Source organism: Calliphora vicina, chromosome 1, assembly GCF_958450345.1.
Source record: "Calliphora vicina chromosome 1, idCalVici1.1, whole genome shotgun sequence".
Classification (NCBI taxonomy): Eukaryota; Metazoa; Arthropoda; class Insecta; order Diptera; family Calliphoridae; genus Calliphora; species Calliphora vicina.
The window spans coordinates 4,310,870-4,332,997 of NC_088780.1; the positions used below are offsets into that span (position 1 = coordinate 4,310,870).

At 31.1% G+C, this 22,128-nt stretch overlaps 2 protein-coding genes across 3 annotated transcripts in view; both read right to left on the reverse strand.

Annotated features, from left to right (window-relative positions):
• Positions 1-642: 642 nt before the first annotated feature.
• On the reverse strand, positions 643-6,448 carry LOC135949263 (uncharacterized). The gene is made up of 5 exons (XM_065498769.1): positions 6,116-6,448; positions 2,545-4,613; positions 2,415-2,489; positions 2,210-2,347; positions 643-2,132 (listed from the first exon to the last, which is right to left on the reverse strand). The coding sequence occupies exons 1-5, from the start codon at positions 6,309-6,311 to the stop codon at positions 1,821-1,823; spliced, it is 2,790 nt and encodes a 929-aa protein (XP_065354841.1). The 5' UTR covers positions 6,312-6,448; the 3' UTR covers positions 643-1,820.
• Positions 6,449-7,723: 1,275 nt separating this feature from the next.
• The window catches only part of LOC135949262 (putative uncharacterized protein DDB_G0267840), a 168,003-nt gene continuing 153,598 nt past the window's right edge, over positions 7,724-22,128 (reverse strand). For both annotated transcript variants that reach the window (XM_065498768.1, XM_065498767.1), the window contains 4 exons: positions 11,953-12,393; positions 9,864-11,780; positions 9,680-9,784; positions 7,724-7,882 (listed from right to left, as the gene is read on the reverse strand). In XM_065498768.1, the coding sequence (XP_065354840.1) occupies positions 7,739-7,882; positions 9,680-9,784; positions 9,864-11,780; positions 11,953-12,393 (2,607 nt within the window). In that variant the 3' untranslated portion in view covers positions 7,724-7,738. The remainder of the gene's footprint in view (positions 7,883-9,679; positions 9,785-9,863; positions 11,781-11,952; positions 12,394-22,128) is intronic.

Genomic DNA, 22,128 nt, shown 5'->3' on the forward strand with positions numbered 1-22,128 from the left:
TCAATCTGTGATCACTCATATTTAATATCAAAAATTTATTTTTAGAAAAAAAGCTCAAATATTTTAAATCGTTAATAACTCAGTAAATAAGCTCAATCTGTGATCCCTCTCATTTAATATCAAAAATAGATTTTTTGAATAAAAAGCTCAAATATCTTAAATCGTTAATAACTTTGTAAATACTTCGATTTTAAAGAAAACAAGCTCAATCTATGGTCACTCATATTTTATATCCAAAATCCATTTTTAGAATAAAAATCTCAAGTATTTTAAATCGTTTTAAAATAAAGCGATTTTAAAGAAAAGCTGAATATGTGATCACTCATATTTTATATCCAACATAGATTTTTGTTATAAAAAAGTTCAAATATCTTAATTTGTTAATAATTTAGTAAATACAGCGATTTTAAAGAAAACAAGCTCAATCTGTATACACTAACTCGTATTTTATATCAAAAATCGATTTTTAATACAAGAAACTAAAATATCTTAAATCGTTAATAACTCAGTAAATACTACGATTTTGAAGAAAATAAGCACAATCTGTTATCACTCATATTTTATGTTTAAAAACGATTGAGATCGCTCCACTGTGGATCGATCGGTTTACTAAAACTAATAAAAAAATAAAAAACTTTAAAATTGTTTAAATATTTTTTGTCAAAACTTGTTTATTAAACATTGTTTTTCATAATTTTTTTTTTAATTAACACAACTTAAAATGTTTTTAAATGTAGGTTTTTTTAATAAATGTGTATTCAATGCAACATTTTTTTTTTAAATTTTTTGTTTTTTTTTTCTAATATTACAAAAATGCTTAAATGTATGTATATAAAAAAACGTTTTAGCAATTCGTCATTGATATTTGAAAATTATCATGTATAAATTGTTTGCTTTTCATTTGCAAATTTTAAATGAGTTTGTATGAATTTTGTCAAAAACAAAGATGAAATATTTACAAAAAGAAAATTACTACAATAAATGAAAATAAAAGAATTCTAAATTAAAATAAATTAAACACAAAATAATTTCAAACTAATGTAAAAAAGTAGATCAACTAAAATCCAAAATTAAACATAAAATATTAGGTAAATATTACAAAAAAAAAATAAAATTAAAATATTTCGAGTTTCTTTTTTACTTAAATTTTCAAAAATAATTGAAAATAACAAATTTGTTTTTAAGGCACTTTTTCATAAATATATTTTTGTTTATTTGCAATTCAATAATTTTTTTTGTTTGTTTGTACATGAACTCTTTTGTTATTTTAAAACAAAAAAAATTTTGAAGAAAAATTTCAAAATAAAACACAACTTTACATAGTAGAAGACATGCAATTGTTTAGATCATTAAAATGGTAGACAATAGAATTCTTAATATGTTGAATATATGTATATAAATTCATTTAATAAATACAGTAAATATTTTACAAAATAAAGTTTGTTTTTAAACAAAAGTTGGGATTGTTTTGAAACTAACAAAATCATAGAACCCAAATTTGTCCTACAAGATACTAAGTTTATAATGATTGTTGTAATGATTTTCTGATTACATACTTTGATTATTACATGCATTCTTGATAAGATGTATGTAAGCAGTATGTGTAGTATATGTCTAGGGTAAGTGTGTGTGTGTATGTTTGTATATTGTCCGTCCTCTTGGTGTTCCACTTGATTTGCCATTCATTTTGACTTTGACTAGCATTACTTACAAAATAATATTGTTTCTGAGTAGAATATCTACTTCATTTTGGGAAAATTACAAAAAAAAATTTCTTAAATTGTTTCATTGGTATTTCTCTTCATAAGCTTGTTGTTCCTTTAAAAATTGTCTCTCATTATGGGCGGCTCTACAGTTGCTCTGCATGTGTTAGGATTATATAAAAATATACTGGGTGTCCATAAGGCTGCATATGATTTTTGCTCCTTCTCTACATCTGTTTTCCAGGGTAAACATTTGGGTTTATTTTTAGCTGTCGTAAGGTTGCACATTAATTCTAGGCTCTCGTCATCGGCAGTAGGTTGTGCCACCAGAGCAACTTTGTGAGGCAAAGTCACATCGACCTGGGTGATGACAGCAGCTTCGTGTCTACTATTGTAATAACGATTGGTTAAATATCCGTCAGTGTAAATCTGAAAGTAGGAAAATATATTTTATTTTTTAATCCGCTCAATAATTTCTGGAGATATTCAGAAAGTCGAATATTTACCTCATAACCTCCAATGCCACAGCAGTCGTGGATAGACCACTTGACATACAATGAATTGGCACCGAGATCTGTGACATCAGTAATGGTAACCGGAAAACTATTACGGGCACACAGTCCTGACTTGGACTTACAAATGTTCTGCAAAGATTAAGCAACAAACCTATTTATATATAGCCACTCATTAGCCACATTCATCCAATCTTACCTTTTCGAATTGTGATTTACGCCGTGCATACTCCATGGCTTCAAAATCCATTATAAGCGAATCAATGAAAAATTTCTTCAAGTCCAATAAAATGTTAAATTTTATTTATTAAAATTTTAAACTAACTTACCATTTCTTCGGGAGAACCCTCACCCTCAAGCTGTTTTATTGTGGCCAAAGCTGTACTAGTTACATCATCATCTTCAAGTTTTTTCTTTTTACGACTTTCAGCTCTTTTTTCTTTGGCCAATTCGTATTCCTCTTCACTAAGTAACTCGCTTTCCTCTTCACGGTAATAAGAATCAAACTCTTCCTCAGATTCATTATATCTAATAATTTGTTTGTTGACGCCTACAACAGCTTTATCGATTTCAGGCAAAAAGTTGTAGACATTTCGCCCGGTTGTTGGAGAAGTTTCAACTATATAGGGGGATCTTTCAGTTTCAGTAACTTGCAGTGTTTCGTTAGCATCATCAATTGTATGATGAGATGATTTGTCAAGTTCACCACTAGGGTTATTGTCGAGTGTTGCATTTTCTAGTTTGACGGGCTCATCCGCTACCATGATCTCTGTATTGCTTACATGGTCTGCAATAGTTTGCAAATCGTTAACCTCAGAATTTTCTAAAACAGTATTAGTTATATCGGTCCAACTGGGATCTTCATCATCATATTCCATCAAACAATCGGGACTTGGTTCATAGTTTTCAAAGGGATTTTGCTCCACAAAAATGGGCTGTATTTCTTCATCGACATCTATAATATCCTCTGCTTGCTGGGGTTCTTCATCATCGTATATTAACAAACAGTCGGGATTTGGTTCATTGTTATCGGGAGAATCTATACACATTTTATCCACATAACGAGGATGTAACTCTTCATCGACGTCTTCCTCGAGTTCTTTGGGTGTTAAAACTATATCCGGCTTTCCTTCCCAACGTGATTCCTCATCATCATCTACAAACTCGCGTTTTACATTTAATGTGGAATCTTGTGGGGGATCCTCACCTATATCTTCATCTGAGGAATCGAGTTTGTCTTTAATCTCTGGTTTAACAATAGGACATTGTTGTTCTACAATAGGACTACTGCAGATAGCTTTGCACGAACTTGGGAAATCTTCTTTTTTAAGCATTTTGATTACAGGTCCATGTTTGGGACAAATATCAGTGATATTGGAACATATACAACATAGGTTATCCGGAATTTTGTCGGCTATTAAACTTTTGTTACCGCTAGAACAATCCTTAAAACTGCAATCAGTTTCTTCGTAAACAAATGGTTGTGGTATTTGTGATGCAGTTGCAGCAGGAGACATCAAGTTGTAGGGTTGTATTGTAGGCATATTAAACGGTTGTCCTTGTCCCAAAGCTATGCCATAAGCACAACATAAACAAGGAGGAGGCCAAGTCAATGGAGCAAACTGAGTTGTAGTTGGAGGTTTTAAATCTTTCGGTTTGCCCTCTATTTTAATTTCCGATTCTTGTATTGTCATTTTGCTATTTTTATCATCTAAACTTGAGGGCGTCTTGACACTATCTTTATTGATCAAATGCACTACTTCATGCAACAGCTCTAAAATAACACAATTCTTATTCGTTTTACAACGTTTACGAGATCGTTGCACTTTCGCTGGCAATTTATTAAGACTACCAACTTTAGAAGTGTTTTCACTTTCAGAATCTTCCGAACTACATGAATAGAATTGTTCACAATTAGAGGACATATCATTTGTTGAGTTTGGTGATGGTAATCGCTCCGGTCTTGGTGCTGTGGAGGTTACAAAAATTGGTTTAACTTGTTGTGTTAGCTGTCTCATTTTGGGCAAAGGCATTTGATTTTCCATAGAGTTGGATTTTAAAGTTAATTTCACTGGGAAATGTTCAGATGTAATGCTACTAGAACTTGAGGATGTTATATCCAATTGTTTGCAGGAACATTTTTGTCTGCTTGTTCCTGGCAGAGATGAAGTTGTGAGGGTATTGTAAATAGATTGAGGCGGGCGCATGCACTTAACACAGCAAAGTGGCCTATTAAGTTGAGTAGGAGTAGGAGCAGGACATTTTAACATAACGGAGCACATGTGAGATTCTGTTTGACTGGTTTGAGATGAATTTGAGGGACAAAATTTATTATGACAACAGCTTATATTCTGGTTATTTCGGTCAAAATAAGCTTCGGATGACTTTTCGCAGGTTTCTGTAAAATAAATAAGAAAAACAAATTATAGTTAAACAATTTTAAGCTTGTCAGTTTGATTCAATTGCATTTTTTATTATTAGAAAACTGAAAATGAGTTGAGAAATTCCATATATTATTTAAATTTATGGTTCACATTTAATCATCTTGAAATAACATGCTTCTTGAAACATTCTTTATTGATCTTTCCTTAACATCAGACAATAGAACTTCTTCGCCTTGGAATTTGTTCCTTAGTTTCTTGTCATGATCCCACATTTCACAGCCATAGAGCTCCAAATACTTGGCCTCGGCTTTTTCTCGACAAGGACACACATCGAAATAGGAAATTTGACTGCAGGCAGAGTCATTTTTGCTAAGGTCACCAAATATTGTAGTACGATGTATGCAGCGGCAAACTTTTAGTTTGCTATGACGTAGAACATCCTCTAAACTGGGTTTAGGGCGTGGCTTCCAGGCACATAAACAACAGCCACAATTGCCGGGACAAAATACTCGACCATCTTGATCGATTACAGGACTGGGCTCGTAACGACACTTAATACACACTTCCAAATCCTTGTGTTGGGGATAAGCTAGCCGATACAGTTTCTTGGATGGTTTAGGAGCAGTTTTTGGTTTATCCAGATCACAGATACATTTCAGTTTACTTTCACATATAAGAGAAAACAGTTTAGCCTGAGGTGTCAGCATTAGTTGGTTGAATTCTTCCTGGGTTAATTTTTCTCTTTCACAAGTGCAAACATAAAGCTTGGAGTCTGTTTTATCTGGGAGTGATTGAGCAATAGAGCAAGAAGAAGGAAATGGAGGATCAACTTTCTTTGTTTCCTTGTTGTTGCACTCACACTTCTGTGATCTCTGAATGCCGCACCAGCAAGCAGGCATGTAACCTGCTTCAAATAGGGGTTGAGTTATTGTTTGTATACTTTTGCTCTTGCAATTTAATAATTCTCTAGTTTCAGTATGTGTTTCTTCAGGTTTTTTCACACAACACCAGCATTGTGGCATAAAACCATTATCAAATAAACCAAAATCTTTAGTCTGGGTAGAACGGGATCGGCTATTGCATTCCGCATTATATTTAAAAGAGGATTTCTTAGTTAAAGGGCAACTGCCAGATTTGTTTTGATCCTCTTTATTGTTCAAAGATTTTACCCAGCTTGAGGTTATATTTTGGCTAACTGCAGTATTGGAGAATTTAGAAAATGCTTTTATATGAATTTCTAAAGGTATTTCTAAATAAAGAGGTTCAGCCATATTCTCAATATGCAACTTAGGTTTGTAATCGAAATTTCCAGTTTTATATTTCGAATGATAACATTCGCATTTGTCACTCCTCATACTATGAGGCTTTATGAAAGAATTTCCTAGATATTGGCTTAAATTGGTTAACTGTTTTAAATTGTTTTTAAATAAATCAGGATTCTTCATTTGTTGACATACAGTTTTCATATCTAAACCAAAGTCTGTGAAGCTGCATTTACTATTGATTTCATACTCACTCGCGGGTTCGCCATTTCTTTCCGATGATGTCGATGTTATGCTAGCCGACATTTGCGTTTCTTTATTGGCTTTCTTATTTATTCCTTCCAGCGAGGATGACTGTATGGAGGATTCTTCTTTTCGTTGCTGTCTCTTAGGACATGTTGAACGATCACAACAAAATTTATTCTGATCCATTTGGGAGGATGGAAACATTTTACAAAAATACAAATATCACTAACAATAAAAGCTTGAATTTAGCTAAACGAGACTGTTGCAATTAATATGGACATAAATTTCTATTTTTACAGAAATTATTTAAAATAAAAACTGGAAACAATAAAATTTTCCTATTTTTAAACGAATAAATTTTTTAAAAAAATTAAGTTTTTCTATGACAATTGATAAACAATAAAAGCAGTGTTAATTTGAGTTTTAAAGTCTCCAATTTTAAGGGTTTTCACAAAAAGAATATTGAAAGAATTATAGAGAACTTTACTTAACAACACTGCACAGTGGGGTCTATTAAAAAATAAATGGCATTAAATATGTAACTTCTTAAGCTACTTTTCCGCATACACCGTAATCAGCATCGAAACGGCACCGATCAGTAACGAAAAACCTGTCATTTGGGGCCTGAACGAAAACAACTTCAAGTAGGTTGTTTTCGGTGCTCTAGGAACGAAATTATTTTAATTATTTTTTTATTTCAAATTTAAAGAAAATCAAAATGAATAAAAAAATAAATTTTCTTTATTGGGAGAGGAAAAAATAATAGATTTTGTCAAAAATAGTGGAAATCTATTTAATGTGCGACATCCAAAATTAAAAAATAATTTCGTTTCTGTTTTATGCCGCAAAACATCCAACTGGAACGAAAACAATTCAGAGACGAGACGGTGACGAACACCAACGTTTTTCAGTTTTCGTTATCAGCGCCGATTACGGTGTATGCGGAAATCCATCTTTAATGTGGAACGTCAATAGAGTTGAGATTTTAGAAAATTGTCTATGAAGTCAAGAGTTTGTAGCAAAGATGGCGTAGGCCAAAGTGGATCAGCTCAAGTGCAAATGCGAATAGATTTTATAAAGATTTTTCACTAAATTTTTAAAATTCTTTCAACTTAATGAAGTAAGTCTGCTGTTAGTTTGCGCTATTCTAATTTTGGTTTTTGTTATGTGAAGGAAATCGATTTTGAAAACCAAAAAGGATGGATTGAATTGCTTTCGTTTAGTAAATTTTTAAAATTCACATTTTGATACTTTTGTATTAATTTGTATCACAGTTTTGTCCAAAATTCTTTTAAGTTATTTGCTATTTATCAGCTTTGCTTAATTTTTTATGAAAAGACAAGACCTTTGCTCAAAAATTATAGTTCAAAGTTCATCACAACTTTTCTGATCGATTATATTAAATTCGATCTATTTTTATCACATACTTTGATGCTTTGAATAGAATTCTTCTAAATAATTGATTTTATAAACCAAATCAAAAATATATCAAAAGCCTTTTAGATTTACAATTTATTTACAATAATAATTACAAAATGAAGCAATCGATCACAGATAATAGACATTACAAACAATTTCATTACTGCACAAACAATTTGCTTCCCAACTTTAAAACTGAAAACATGTCAGCTTCATCGTTTATACAATTGAGTAATATCCGGGGCACTTTTTCTCTTAACGGGATAGTAGACAGTGCAATAAAACTCAGATTCCTTTTGATGATTATGAAATATCATTAACCGTTCATTGAGTTCGGCTTCGATTTGTTTCAGCAACTACGAAGGAAGCAAATAGAATTTAATGAAAATCAAATGGAGAATTTAGAAAGAAATAATTCAATCCAAAAATCACAAGAGCTTCAAAAATTCAAGCACTTGAACATTTTGTTGGAATTTGACTTTAATGCAAATGTAATTATGGTTTAAACTTGAACAAATTAAATATTTTTCAAACAATAAATACATATATGGCTTGAATTTATGTTTATTTATGTAATAAAGTGTAATACAACTGTAATTCAATTGCTTGACTATAATTCAAGGCTTGAATTACACTTGCTTCAAAAGAAAATCTTTCCAATAAGCATTATTACTGGAACTCAAGTTGAAAGCAAGTGTAAATCAAGCCTTGAATTATAGTCAAGCAATTGAATTACATTTGTATTACACTTTATTACAATAGCATTCTCCAGTAAAAAGGAAACATAAATTCAAGCCAAATGTTTTTTGTTTGAAAAATATTTACATATTTTTTTCCAATATTTTTCAAGTTCAAAACATAATTACACTTGCAGTGAAGTAAAAATCCAACAAAATGTTCAAGTGCTTGAATTTTTGGGGCTTTGCTGTTTATTGAGTTATTTACTCTACAATGTGTAATACATGCAAATTCATAAATTTATTTCTTTATAAATTGAACTGTACATTATGGTTAAATCCCCCATTTTATTTCTTAATACCCACCACAACTTTTTGAGGCTTGAACATGTCTTCCAAAACATTTAGGCAAGTCATGGCATTAACAAAGTCTTCATAACTGTCTAAAGACACACTAGCGGAATTATCAGAATTGAATGACGAAAATATCGACAAAATCTCTAAACCCTGGCGGAATTCCTCATCTGACTTCCAACGTTGGCATATCTTCATATTGAACAACAAAGAATTGAGCAAAAAATTTGTGTTTGAAGACTTTAATAAGTTTAGAAAGCTGCGAATATGTGTGGGCATCGATTCCAATTGCAGATCTACAGCTATTTCATCATTAACTTGTATACAACTGTCACTTTGTTCTATAACAGTTAGGGTAGCAGTATCTTTTGTAGCAATTTTAAATTCACACTCCACACTCACATCCAATTTTTCGCAAACTGCAGAAGCTATTTCCCCATTTTCAGCTAACTCCTCTAGCAGTGAATGGAAACTTCCATATGATATATTACGTTGTAAAATCTCAGATTGATTGACATCCAAATCAGAAGCATCTTGAAATATTGCTGGTTTATGGTCATCGTAAAGCCATGAAGTCATACGACTTACTCTAAGATGAAAATTACTAATTCTTCCGCGAGTCATACGCCTTTTAGAAAAACGTTTGCTTCTTTTCAATTTACAAGGCTTTTGTTGAATTTTCTTATAATCTTGGAAATCTAAATTTAAATCTTCTATTTCTAAGGGTGCTAGTTTGCGCAACTCGGAGGGTACCTCACATATGACTTTCTTATGCGAACAGGAAGGTAATAGACTTTCGTCTAAATGTATTGATGGTATGAGAGCCATGCCCACAGTTATTTCAGTTTCCTCTTGTTTAACCATTTGAGTAGTATCATTATCTTCCTGTTTGATATCTTCAATTTCTTGGTTAAAATCCTCGAATGATTGATTTTTAGGGGTGGAAGTTGCTACTGGATCCAGACTAACCGCCTGCGGTGTTAAACTATTTTTCTCCTTCACATTGGTATTTAATTGAGCATTACTTTCATGATAAATTTGTTCCGATTTGATGTCATTATTTCCAACAGTTTTCTCATTTTCAGTTTTCCCTCTAAAAGTTTGAAAATCATCATCGCTTACCTCTTCTTCTGGGGCATCACCCTGTAGCAAAGTATCCGCCAACTTTTTAACATCACGAGCTATAGTTTTGAACTGTTTTTGAGTGGGCAGCATGCGTTCGCAGTCCTGAATGGAAGTAAAATTAAATTAATTACATTACAGCCATGTTATTAAATAAATTAAAAAAAAATATTGTTTAACTCACCCCCATATGCCTTAAAGCTTGACCCAAACCTTTACTGGCAGATTTTAGATCTTTGACATCTTCACGCTTAAAACGTTTTGAAGGTGAATCGCCCAACTCATCGGCCAGACTATAACCATCCGAACGTTCCAAACGTTTTTCCAATTTTTGACAGATTTCATCTTTGGTTCTGATCTCATCGGTCAGACAACGAATTTTTTCTTCACTTTCCCGCTGTTCTTTTTCCAAATTTTGAATTTGTAATTCAAGAGTGGCTACTTCTTCCCGCAGCTCACCATTTGTTACTTCTATATGAAGAAAATCTTTTTTCAGATCAAACATTTGACCACGCACACTTTCCAATTCTTTTTTGGCTTGACTTTCGGTTTCATGTTGAAGTTTGCGCATAAATGTCAACTCATCAATAAGACCCTTATTGCGTCTCTTTTCGCTTTCGAGAGCTTCGGTTAGGGGCTTTTGTTGCTCTCTAACTTGTTCATGTTGTTCTTTGAAACGTTCAAATTCAGACACCATTAATTGGTGATCTTCTAGCAGTTTCTGGTGATCCTTGGAAACTCTCACTAAACAGGTTTTCAAACCTTGTTCAGCTTCTTCGAGTTGACAGATTTTCTCATTGGCCGAACGAGCATCTTCTCTTAAACAGTCTTGCAATTGTTGTATCTTTTGCTTAAGGCACATTTCTTTAGCACTGCACTGCTCCTCACGTTCCTTGTACTCTCTTTCGAGGTCGACCCAATGAGAATCGGCTGATTCCATGGCAGCATAATGACGTAAGTGTATGTCTCTGATTTGATGTCTCAGACATTTGACTTCCTCCTTTAAATAATGCAGTTCCCTTTCCTGGCAAATGGATGTTTCGGATGCCTTCAAGAAGTCTTTCTCAAAACCTCCAGCAGAGAAACGGGTGGGGGAGTTGGCTAAATTCATGTTGGAGCCTTGGTTGCCCATGGTCTCGTTTTGATTTTGCACTTGAGCCAAGGTGCAGTAGGTATTGCAAACCAGCAGCAATGGCAAAGTGTTGTGTAAAAACTCTAAATTCTCTTTGGCCTTCTGTTTGTCCTCTTCCAAGTGACGGATTTGTGTCTCACTGGTAGCTAAATCGTCGCGTAATATTAAACACTCTGAGTGACAGTCTTTGTACTTGGCACTTAGTGCCTCTCTGGACATTTCCAGCTCAATGTTGCGTTGGCTTAAAATCTCCAACTCGACTTCGAGTCTCTGTAAACGAAGTCTGGTGTCGTTTTCAGCCTCCTCAAATTCACACTTCTCCTCCTCTAACGTAGAGTTCTCACTCTCCAGAAACTCTACTCTATCCCTCAGTTCATTAACCTCCTTTTCGAGCAGAATTTCCCGTTGCAAACGTTCGGCTAGGCGCTTGGCTTGCACGTCACCCGAACTCTCATAGATGAGCACTTTGCCTTCGAGCACTTCTACGCGTTCTTTGTAATATTGCAGGCGTTTTTGTTCGGTTAAACTGGAAGAGTTTTGCTGTTGTACAGGTACCTTTTTGGTGGGTGAGTTGAAAATGTGATGTGGAGAATAAGTGGAAATGCCACCGCCGTCCTCAAAGTCGGTCTGCGTACAAACGTTATTCTCACTCGAATCGCTATAGAAGTCCGACTCCACAAATACACCGCTCTCGCTAAGACTGCTCGTTTGCCAGGGTTGGCAGCGTACTTTGCGCGGCGAATCTGTGGGTGTATTGTTCGGTGCTAGTTGATGGCTGTTGCTGGGTATATAAGGAGCTGTGCTGTTGTAGGGCTGGACTGTGGCCACAATACGTGACGGTGTGGTGGAGTTTGATGAATTGCTATTGTTGCCTTTCGTTGAGTTTACACTGCTGTTATCGTACGTTGAACGGCCACTGGTAGTGGAGGCGGAAGATGCTGAACTGTAGTCCGATATGCGTGATTTGACCTTTAATTTTTAAAAACGTTTTGTTTTACAAAATAAAATAAATGAAAAATAAAATATTTATGTATTTTAGGAAATATTTAATTAACTGATTTCAAAAAAATTTATGATATAAAAAGGAATGTCAAACTAGTTATGGGATAAAGGGGATTTTTCGTGTATTTTTTTTACTTACCAAGTCCAAACTACTGGCCTCATCACTGGATGATGTGGCATTTAGGGAATTGGGACCACTTCTGGGTGTCAAGGCATCCAATTGTTGCACCAAATTCAATACTTGCTGCAAACAATGCCTTTCATCTTCCTCCAGTGAGGATTTTTTCAAAAGATCCCCTAAACGTCGACACAATTCCTCATTGGATATGTCTATCAAATCATCGTGATGATGTTGACTCTGAGGCGATATTATGCCCGAATCAAGCTGTATACTGTGTGTATTTTGACTGGTGTGACTGTTATTGCCGAATAGCATTTCGAATGGATCGGGTTTACAGTTGTTGTTGCTGTTCAGACCACTCGGACAAGACCATAGATTTTGTGTGTTATTAGCTACAGTGGTAGTTTGCATGGACTCCGATGTATCGGATGTGGGATTTGTGTTGCTTTGAAGCGACCACTATAAAGAAAGAAAAGAAGAAAGAAATTAAATTTTATCTAGAATTACAAGGATATGAAAATAATGAAGAAAATAAGATAATATCAATTGGGATCTAAGAGAATATTGAACTAATAGGGAGTTCCCTTTCCTTCATTGCCAGGAAAGGGAATTGCAGTACTTAGAGAAGGAAGTCAAATGTCTGAGACGACAAATCAAAGACTTACACACACGACATTATGCCGCCATGGAATCAGGCGATTCTCACTTGAGCGAAAGGTATTTAACATGCATAAGGAACTAGTTCGCTCATGAAGTATTCCAACTCAGCATGAACTTTTATGGTTATAATTTCACTTCAGGGATGTAATATTTTGTATGAATGTATGACGCAGAAACTTGAATTCTTTAGTTTGTTTTGGATATTCAGTAGACAATAATTTCTCCAAGCAGCTGCCTGTCCACTATTAAAAGATTTTACTGTTGCTCTTTGAACAATTAGAACATCATGTAAATTTTATATTTCTATTATGAAATTATTCTTTAACGGTTTATAGATTTCAACATTAATTTATGCTACTTTCAATTTAAGAATTACTTAAAAAGTAACCGTTTTTATTTTTATTTTTGCTGTTTATTCTTTTCCATTACTGTTAACAACATTAATTACCAGAGGAATTATTTTAATTATTAATAATAGAACAAAAATATTCTTTTGTTTGTTCAATTGCGAAAGCAAGCCAAAAGAATGCATGTGGAAATTTGCAAAATTATGGCAAGTTTAGAAACTTCTGTAACAAGGTGATAATGAATGCTAAAGGGAGTTACAATTATGTCATGTTAACTGAGAATTGTTAGTGATTTTAAAACCTTTTTCCAAACACTTTGAAAGTTTTTCTAACAATTTAACAAAAAAAAAACATTAAAAAATATTTGGAAAATTGAAAAGAAACGGCAAAAAAAGTAAAACTTTCCAAATAAATTATGGCCAATTAAAAACGTTATAAATATGTATCTAAATAAATGTCTGTGAGTCTAAAGAGTATTTGTTAAATAAATATGCAGCCGTATGTGTATACGCTTGGTTAGCTTTAGCTTTAAATTTAGTATTTTTATTTTTGCTATTTTTAAATTTTATTTAATTTTTTTCCAACTATTTCTTCTTCAAATTGTTACAACGCTTTGCTGGTGTGTTGGTTTAACACTTGAGGCGATTATTTCTTTAAATTATATTGAACTTTTTTTTCTGTAGTTTTAAATTTAATTTATCTACAATATAAATAATGAAACAAAAAAGTAAACTAAAGTGAAGTCTTCAACTATAAATGTGAATTTTATTTCATTATTTTCAACTTCAATGGTTTTTAAGGTCTCTTTTGTTAGCAATGTTTTTTTCTCAAATCAGAAAAAATCACAAAAAACTAACTAAAATAGAATTGAAAGCAGGTTACTAAACATGCAAAATAATAAGCAAAATTAATGTCTACATAAAACAATTCTAAAACAAAATATCAAAAATTAAATTATTTTACAAAAACCGTTAATTAATAAATATTTTTTTGTAGCCATTATATGAAGTCATTTTGTATGACTAAATATTTAACATTTAAAATCATCTCTAACGGCGGGGGAGCAACATTTTATATGGGTTCAATAGAAAATAAATGAACAAAAAGAGTAAGTATTTCTTTGTTTAAGTTTTTTTTTAAAAGAATTCTTTTGTTTTTTTGCAATCAACATATGTTTTATTAATAAAGACTTCAATATTTTTAGTATTTTTTCACATAATTTGATTATGAATTCATAACCATTACTCAAAATATTTACAGTGGTTTAAACAATTTCAAATGTTTATGGCACAGAGAAATACACATAGAGCGGAAACTAGAAAAAATTACTTAAAATAATCTCACATACAAGTGTTGTTTTTTTTACTAATACTTTCTCATCTTATGTTTTAGACAACTGAGTTAGGTCTTTGACAGCAGAGTTTCCGATCTATGGTAATTTTGAGTTTTATTTAAACAAACAAATTTGTTTTGAATTATTTTCAAAATATAATTATTATTCTTAATGCATATTAGTCATTAAGTCGTGTAAGATTTATTGAGTTTGAAAGACATTGTTTTTTTTAAATATAAAAAGTATTAATTTTGAGCTTTACTTATGGGTAATATGAGATCTATTGTTCTTTTTTAAACACTTGCAGATTTTTAAATGAATTTTAAAGACTTAGTTAGAACATAGGCGGGCTACTTAATATTGGCAGCTGTAAGATAGGTTTTTATGATTTTTCTTTATCGGCAGTACTTTTATGTTTATAATGGGTACAACTCAAGCTTCTAAACCAAGCAAACTTATAAATAAATGACCAAATAGTAAATTAGCGCTTATCAAATAATCTAAGAGGAATTAGATGAAACTTGATTTTATTCACAGCTAAAATTTTTATTCACAATTTAGCTGTAATTGATTTATGTATGCATTACTTTAAAGCCTGACTAGCTACAGCCCCCTGGTGCCTGAGCTACTATCTACATTACTATTCTCTAACAAACTTTCTCGTAATTCGTCATGTAATCTAATTTTAAATGCTATTTGACTTCAGTATCCAATAAAAATAGAGCTATATTCGGCTATACCCTTCACCAAATTATACTCTAAAATATAAATTTTAAATATTTGTAGGTAAACTAAATTTTAAAAATTTTTTTTTTTCAAAATTGTTTTTGAAAATTATATTTTTTTTTATTTATTAGTGAAAATAAGTAAGAAAGTAGGTCGGTCAAGTCCGACCATATAATACCCTATACTAAGTAAAAGAGCAAAAACATTTTTCTTTATAAATTTCAATAATTTATATCCATGGTAGGTGTTCATATTGTTGAGGTTACGATGATTTTCGTCAAACAACCCGAATGTGAACAAAAGAGCGTAATAGAGCGTAAAAATACACACAATTCATTCAGTTTCTTGATGTTGTTTTGGATATTTTATTTTTTACCCAAAAGAGCACACAAATTAAATACCTCTTTTTGCGTACCACTGATTTATATTTTTGAGTGATTTTCGGAAGTGGGCCTTATATGGGAGCTATGACCAATTATGGACCGATCACCATGAAATTAGGTCTTGTGATTTATGTCTATATGAAAGTTAACTATGTTGAATTTTGTGTGTATACCAAAATTTTTAAGCGATTTATGCACGTTAAAGTGATTTTCGGAAGCGGGTCTATATGGGAGCTATGACTAATTATGGACCGATCGTAACAACATTTGGTGATAGGAATTTTGTATATATAAAAATTAAACATTTATGACCGATAAAGTCCAATTTCGGAAGGACATTTGTATGGGGGCTAGGTGAAATAATGGACCGATTTCAGCCAGTTTCAATAGGCTTGGTCCTTGGGTCGAAAAAATAGTATGTACCAAATTTGATCGAAATATCTTCAAAATTGCGACCTGTACTCTGCGCACAAAGTTTACATAGACAACCAGGCAGCCAGCCGACCACACGGATGGACGGACATCGTTTAATCGACTCAGAAAGTGATTCTAAGTCGATCAGTATACTTTAAGGTGGGTGTTAGACTAATATTTTTGGGCGTTACAAACATCTGCACAAACGCATTATACCCTCCCCACTATGGTGGTGTAGGGTATAAAAATTTATGACAAACAATTTTTTTTGATAAAAAAAAATTCGGGTTAATAAATATTTTTCCCGATTTTGACCCATTGTAGGTCCAAATTACTATAGCCTTATATACATTGTTGCAATGGACTTTGAAGTATCTATCATTAGATATTCATATTGTCTATATTAATGACTTAGTAATCCTGATATATATAGATCAAAAATAGAGGTTGTGCCGGTTTTTTCCTTATATCTCAGAAAATCAGCTAATTCTGTAAAGTAGAGAATGTTGACCAAAACGTGAAAAATTTCAGGTTTTTAAAGAAAACATTTTTTAATATTTTTACTACTGCTTAGTATATTGTAAGTTTAATGTTTGTAAGTCTGCTTTTACACACAGCAAGTTTTCTTGCCGCAAGTCTGAGGGGTACAAACTTTGCTTGTACCGGCAAGTCTATTAAATTCTCTTTTGTTATTTCATTCTCACTAAACACAGATTTGCTGAGTGTAAACAGACGACAAATTTTAAAAGAGAATTGAAGAGAATTGCTTCAAGTAAAATTGTTGTGGGTAAAAGCAGACTAGGCACCCTAAAGACCTTTCTCTGCAGACACAAGGGTACCCAGCTACATTTTCTCAATCTCTGGTTATTTTTTACCTCGATATACAGACAGTATACTGAAGTATATCGTTACGAAAAATGATAACCAGAGATTGAGTAAATAGGGCTTAAATTAAATAAAACAAAATACTTAAAATGTGAACTTTTTTTTATAGATTATCCTACATAGAAAAAATTATATTTCAATTCAAACATTTATCCCATATTGAACTGGTTTCAATTATTTCATAATTAAATTCATTTGCTCAAAAACAAAATTTCATGATATTTCAATATGTGACAAATATTTGAATTGAAACAGTTTAAGAAATAGTTTTTTCTGTGTAATTGTATACAAACAAATACGAATGTAACTTCTAAATAATTAGTCTAATTGAAAAACAAGATACAAGAAAACTCTAGAGTAGGGCTTTAACTTCAAGATAAGAAAACTTATAACTACCCTGTTCGAATACAGGGTGAACTACAAGTTATCATAGATCATCACCTCAAATGTCGAATAAAATAAATTAAAAATGCCTTACCCCCTGTCTATACTTGATAAATTTTTATCATGATAAACGTCAAAATGGTTGTCAAGATAAAAAATTATCAGGTATAGTCCCCATTTATTAGTATTATTGCTTCGTTATGACAAAATTGTTAGTGCTTTTGCTCAGACAACTTTGTCTTAACAACAAACGTCATTAATTGTTATGATAAATATTTGTCAAGTATAGACAATGGGTTAGGAATGCTTTCCAAAGAACTCCAAATAGAAATATCCATAGTTATTTATAAATAATTATCAAATAAGCCCTTTATAAATATTCAAAGAGATTTCAACAAATTGTTATTAATTAATGCCTTTAGGTTCCATATTTAAAAACATTAATAGAACTTTCAACTTTCCTACTATGAATTTCAAAATTCATTCATTTCTCAGTTACATAAAAAAAGAACAACTTAATGTAACTAACATGTTGAGTTTTGAAGACTAAACCAGCTGATTTAATACAATTAGCAGTAGTAGCCCTTCAAGCTTAATTTTATGAATATTTAAATGGACATTTAAAAAATTAAACGTCATGATAACTTTTTAGACATTTATCTCCATTAATCTTGGAGACAAATTGCTAAAAATTGTTTCTTTATAATTTAAAACAAACACTCAAATACACACTATAAAATAACTCTTGAAATATATTAATAAAAATATTAAGAAAAATACTAGTTTTTAATTAAAAAACTAAATATTTATACAAACTAATTTTGCTATGAGAAAACCGTCTTAAAGCTTTAAAACAAAATTGTTTTAAATGCACAATTATTTTTGTTTGATAACAAAAACAAAAACGTCATTAAGATTTTTTTTAATTGTCTAAAAAGAATTTTTGTGTTCATAACAATTACAATTGACATCAACATGATTTGTTTTTTTTTACAATTTACTGAGTAATATTTATTAAGTTTTGAGTTGATTTATGGTCATTGGTTTTATTCTTTATATGAATATTTATTATTTGATTGAGCTCGTTGAACAATAAAATTGAAACCGAAACAACAATAATAAAATACGAGTATTAAAAAAATAACGTATTAATTTGCATAAAAACTTAAATAATTCTTTAGATGTACAAACACATGCTGATTTTGACTCAAAGTGTGTTAAATAAAGTAGCAGATTTTAGTTTAATGTTTCGTTGGACTCAAATATGTTTGTGAGAAGTTTGAATTCAGAAGTAGCAACTCTGACAGTTACTGATTGAAAACCATTATACCCTATAATAAAGGCAAAAAATAATAGCTTATAAATTGCAATTAAATGTTTTTTTTGGAGGTTAATAATACTTAACAATTAAACAAATTTAACAAAAGTTGGAGTTATCATAACTAGTTATGATATAATAGCAAATTTCTGAATTAATTATTAAAACGCTTGGTTTGTAGTCGACCAAAACTTTAATGTCAGTTTTTAAATTTGTTAATTAACATGTTTTAGATTAAAATCCTAACAAAGAAACAATCATAAAACTTGCAGTTAGTTGCAGTTACAAATTTGTTTGCTGACATTAACAGCAAAAGCAGGAGCGTCTTATGATGAGAAAATTTTGTTACCCCAAAAAACGAACAAATATTTTAAGTTATAAAAATAATAAAAAAAAAAGTGTTTGAGGCCATCAGCGCAAAAGTGGTGTAACCCACGATTTGTTTTGGTGTTACATACATTCCTTTCATTACCAATATCAACACAAAAGTGGGGTAAGCTACCATTTGGTATCCAAAAGCAGATGGACCTGAAAAATCGTTTTTGAACAGAGCTTAATATAACAATGTACTGTAGCAAAAGTCATGTAGCCTCGGTTATCCTCATATTCATACAAAAAATAGTTTTAGAAATTTTTAAAAAATGTCAAAACTGTTTATAAATATGGGGGTTAGCTATTAAAATTAAATTAACTGAATTTAATCCCCCCAAAAAATTACAAAACTCTGCATCTCTGTTATATCAAGTTAAATACATAAAATGTATGCATTAATATTTTCAGTATTCATGGATTTATCTATCTGTTTGTTTGCTTATGAAATAATCTTGATATAATTATCAAGTATTATTGATTTAATGAATTTATTAATACGGATTTATATGAATTATAGAAGATTATCGCATTTTGGGTGTGGAAACAAAATTCTGTATTAAATCCGTCATCAAAGTCATTGGAGTGCATGTTCAATGAGTCATTTTCATTACTGTTTTTTTATGTAAAAAAAACATAAAGATCTTTTCCAAGACGGACAAATTAAATAAAACAAAAGACTTCAAGTGCGAACTTTTTTTTTGATAGATGACCCTCAGCATAGACTAAAAAGTTACTCATAATGATTTGCATACATATGCTGCTTCGAAACTATTAGTCTGATTGACAAATAATGTATAACGACATTTTAGGGTAGGATGTAAGCTTTAAGATTATGAAACTTTTTAACATCCTGTTGGAATACAGGTTGAACAACAGGGTATCAAAACTCTTGAAAATGTTGTAGAGTTATTTATTTGCGCAAGGAGATTCTATTTTGATTAATAAGTGCTCACAACAAGAATTTTTCATTTTTATATTAAAATTGTTTTTTTATGAACTCGATACAAATTTTCTGAAATATGATTGAAAACATTTGACATTTTTTCAATAATTTTTCAGAATATTTTTATCGAATTTAAAAAAATAATTTTTTAAAATAAAAATTAAAAATTCTGTTACAAATTGGAAATTTCTGAAATACTTCCAAAAACTGTGCAGTTAAAAATACATTTAAGATCAAAACAGTATAAATTTTATCGATTGTTATCATATTGTAAGTCGATTTAGCTATATCTGTTGGTTTGTGTGTGTAAATCACGCCCACGTCTAAAATTCAAACTCGAAATTAATGAGATTCCTCCAGAATATTTATCATTGTCCTAAGAAGTTACTATTAAAATTCAAACAAATTGGTGCAGTATAGAAAAAGTTATTAACTAAAATATACATCAATCTCGAACAATGTACTAGTTTTTTATCAACAAAAAAATTCACAAAATAGCCATTTATTTTGAGATTCCAGAAATAATTGATGAAAGTGACAGAAGTTTTTACTAAAATGTAGGTCCATTCTATAGGTTACTTTACACTTCCCAGGTAATCTAGAGTGTAGCCAATTGCTACATTAGTGTCTATGGTAAAGTCAATTGTCATTATTAATTAAATTTGAGCTTAATTCTCTAAAATTTTTAACTCCAATTACATTACGAGTCAATTGTAATCTGACTATATCTAACTTAGTATAAAAGAGTTAGTTTACTTTAACATGTTTATATATTTATTTATGCCATGAAATAAATACTTAATCGTATCATTTAATAATTTATTTTAACGGAACTTGAAGTACCATTTCCTTGATTTTCCCCTTGTAACTTAGCCGAGGAAACCTTATTTGAAAACAAGTAAGAGAGCTATATTCGGATGTGTCCAATCTTATATACCAGAACTGTATATGAATCATTCTTTTTAGCTGTATATGAATCATTCGAATTAGCTAAATTTTGAATTAATTCTTTTCACTACAAAAAAGAATTAGGCAGAAATGAATTTCAATTCATTTCCAACTCAAATGAATTTGTACAAATGAGTTGCAATTCGTTTTAAATTGAAATGGATCTGTAAAATGAATTGAATTCAAAATCAATTCAAATGAACTGGAAATGAATTGCAATTCACTTTGACAAATTCATTTGAATTAGAAACGAATTGCAATTCATTTGAATTCTAAACGAATTGCAATTCATTTTTAACAAATTCATTTGAATTGACTCAAATTTCATTCAATTCATTATACCCTACACCACCATAGTGGGGAGGGTATAATAATCTAACACCCACCTTAAAGTATACCCATTGACTTGTAATCGAGTCTATTAAACGATGTCCGTCCGTCTGTCCATGTAAACCTTGTGCGCAAAGTACTGGTCGCAATTTTGAAGATATTTCGATAAAATTTGGTACATATATAATTTTTTCAGCCCAAGGACCAAGCCTATTGAAAATGGCTGAAATTTCACCTAGCCCCCCTATTAATGTCCTCCCGAAATTGGACTTTATCGGTCATAAATTTCTAATTTCTCTAGGTATCTACACAAATTTCGCTCCAAATAAGTTTTATATATACAAAATTCATGTCACCAAATTTTGTTACGATCGGTACATAATTAGTCATAGCTCCCATATATACCCCCTTCCGAAAATCACTTTAACATGCATAAATCTCTTAAAAATGTTGGTATACACAAAATTCAACATAAATAACTTTCCTATAGACACAAATCATACGACCTAATTTCATGGTGATCGGTCCATAATTGATCATAGCTCCCATATAAGGCCCACTTCCGAAAATCACTCACGAATATAAATTGTTGATATTTTAAAAGAAAAATGTTTTTGGAAAAACATTTATTTAGTGTAGGGTATTATATGGTCGGGCTTGACAGACCATACTTTCTTACTTGATTTTATGTGTGAATGATTTGCGAATTAATTAAAAAAAAATAAAGATTCATTTACAGCTCTGTTATATACCCTTCACCAAAATATACCTCAAGTATTTTTAAAAATTTTTTGTTATAAATTTATTTTTATAATTTGTGATTTTTTTTCAAATAATATTTACAATTTCGGATTTTTGCTCCTGCCCAATAATAAATCTACTTAGAACTTTATTATGTATTATTTTAGACACATTCGTTATGGTGTTGGAAAAAATGAATAAAAACTCTAGATTGACACATTAAATCCAAGACTTTTTCTCATTCAACTCGAACATCGTTGCCATCTGCTAAATAAACCAAAGTCATGGTAATTTATGCAAATAAATAATAAGAAACTATGGTAGACTACAAGTGTAACAGATAAGATAACAGGCAACATAAAATGAATATCTTTATTATTATAATTAATAACTATATTAAATAGCATTAA